This window comes from Salvia splendens, chromosome 4 (genome assembly GCF_004379255.2).
Source record: "Salvia splendens isolate huo1 chromosome 4, SspV2, whole genome shotgun sequence".
In the NCBI taxonomy this organism is placed as follows: Eukaryota; Viridiplantae; Streptophyta; class Magnoliopsida; order Lamiales; family Lamiaceae; genus Salvia; species Salvia splendens.
The window spans coordinates 34745126-34747472 of NC_056035.1; the positions used below are offsets into that span (position 1 = coordinate 34745126).

General features: G+C 35.1%; 1 protein-coding gene across 1 annotated transcript; it reads right to left on the reverse strand.

Annotated features, from left to right (window-relative positions):
• Positions 1-907: 907 nt before the first annotated feature.
• Positions 908-2347, reverse strand: LOC121799627 (40S ribosomal protein S21-2). Its single transcript, XM_042199044.1, has 4 exons — positions 2259-2347; positions 1857-1936; positions 1581-1713; positions 908-1155 (listed from the first exon to the last, which is right to left on the reverse strand). Exons 2-4 carry the CDS (start codon positions 1904-1906, stop codon positions 1090-1092), a joined length of 249 nt encoding a protein of 82 aa, XP_042054978.1. The 5' UTR covers positions 1907-1936; positions 2259-2347; the 3' UTR covers positions 908-1089.

The window sequence follows — 2347 nt, forward strand, 5'->3', positions numbered from 1 at the left end:
CCCCTCCCCCGTTATCGGACCTAAGTATTTGGATATTTTTCTTGTATTGAGTTTGGACAAAGGGGTAAAACAAGACAAATTTTTCAAAGACTTCAGATTTGGACTTTAAAAAATAGACCCGTATCATACGCGAGCAATCATCAATAAAGAGCAAAAAATACTTAAAACCTCCTCCATGGCTATTGCTTCTTCCCTCTCTATTATCAAATTCAATATCAAAATCCTCATAGCGTTTATAAGGTTTGAATTTTTGTAAAGTAGCACATGTAAACAGTGAAAAAATTGACAGGCGCTAAGAACAATCTCACTCACAATATCACATAGTATCAACACCATTGACGTTTGCAACTCAATTTATTAAAGTACTTTATGTTTAGATTTCCATCAAATCATAAAGCACCCATCTCACAACATATACGTATTAATTAATTGTCTCTTTTATTTATATTCCAATTCATCTCTCTATAGATTCTTTCACACTATTTGCCCCCTGCATTTTAAAAAAAATTACTTGCCACTCCTCTAAGAAGCATGCCACCTTACACTTATTATACTCCATATTTTTATATTTATTTATTTGTATGTTAGTAATATTTTTGGCCCTCTGTCTATAATTTTCTATATAGCTCTGTCTTGGCAATAAGAGCTCAGCAGGCATCGGCATCACTACCGTTAGGAGCAATAAAGAGAATGAAGAAATGATCGGGCTACAAAGAGTGAAAAGGCGATAGAATTGATTATCTTATGGATTAAGAAGTGAAATTGATGAAGGCGAGATCATGAAGGTGAAATTGATTATATTATTCCTCATGTTTCTTAGGACTATTTACATATCCAGTCTTCATCAAGTAGCAAACATGTTCCATGGAAAATGTTACTACATGATAAAAAAAAAGACATTTATAGATACCAAAAAACATACTCCACTACTGAAAAGCACATGAAGCGTATATTGGGCACACAATGTGGTAATATTAGAATTCAATGATAATAGCAAATAATTGCATCCACATCAAAGTCACCAACACAAATTGCAAAAAAGATTAACATCCAAGGTTAAGCTTGTTTTGAAACCATGAACATAACGGTCTACTGTTGTCGGGCCTCGACTTTCTTCTTCTGCCAGAGGCGATCCAAAGCACTGTCAGCGTCACCCTGAAGTGAGAGATCAGGAACAGGTTAAGTTCCAAAAGCATTGAAATTTTGATGTGGGGGCAGCATAACAAAACTAATCAATAGAGTGAGTGCATCAGGTACTTTGTTAGCTGAATGCATAGTAGAAAAATAGTTGTTGAAACTGAGTTCATGATCCAATTGGCAATATTAGTATAAAAGCAGTTCAGTCTACATATTGAACTCTCGATAAAAGGAGTAGGTTGATGCAAACAAACCAAGTCCACAGACCATTAAACGAGCAAATGTATACAGTCTACTACTAAATAAAACAGGAACTATACGATAACCGTTGAAAGGGGGCTTAAATAAGATTTAAACACATTTTATTCAAATTGTAGAAGCAATGGACATGTTAGTCTACAAATAAATGCATTTAACATCACATGATTCAGCTAACAAAGTACCTGAGCACGGATGAAACCACAGAGGGCAAAAGTAGAGAATTGGCCAGTGTAAATGCCCCTCTCGTCGACATGTCCGATGTTAAGCTGCACGGAAGCATGATCCTTGGAGGTGATCAGACGGTTGGTGGCGGAGCTACAAACATAATACACAAATATTAGTTTCACGTCTTAATACAAACAATATTGGCACTCCAAAATTGTTGTGACACTCCAAAATGAAGAATTCAGAATGTAACATAAAAACTTCAATGTCCTTCGTGAAAACATGTATAATACCATTTCCGCGGGATGTAAAGATCCATGTTTTGTCCTTCTTCATTCTGCATTTTGACAGGTCTCTTCGAACACTACTTCGACTGTACAAATGAGAATATATTCGAATATAAATACATGTTGATAATTGGAAATATTGCAGACTATGAGAGATTCCAAACAAAGTCGTTCCAATTTATGAAGATATCTATCATAATTTATTGCAGGAGAATTCAACTTAAATTATACGCAATAAAATCGACATAAAATCAATTGGCTTATTTTTTAAATCCATTTGAACACGATACAAGGCCAGTAAAAATTGGGGAAAAAATTTGGGGGAAAAATTTCCATGAAAAACTTCATCAACAATACATTCAATAATGATTGCATCTAGCTTGCTAAAATTCGAGGTCGTAAGCTTACCTGATTAATGACTCAGCTGGCGAAGAAGAGCAGTCAATACGCAGCAGAAGATGAACGACGAGTAAAACCCTAATCTATTGATTCCAGCA

Bases quoted from the DNA above. Each gene is read 5' to 3' on its own strand.
- LOC121799627 (XM_042199044.1), bottom strand. From the start codon at position 1,906: ATGCAGAATGAAGAAGGACAAAACATGGATCTTTACATCCCGCGGAAA. The intron at 1,714-1,856 runs GTATTATACATG...TTATGTTTGTAG, and splicing joins CTTTACATCCCGCGGAAATG to CTCCGCCACCAACCGTCTGA. The intron at 1,156-1,580 runs GTACTTTGTTAG...CTCTCACTTCAG, and splicing joins GTGGTTTCATCCGTGCTCAG to GGTGACGCTGACAGTGCTTT.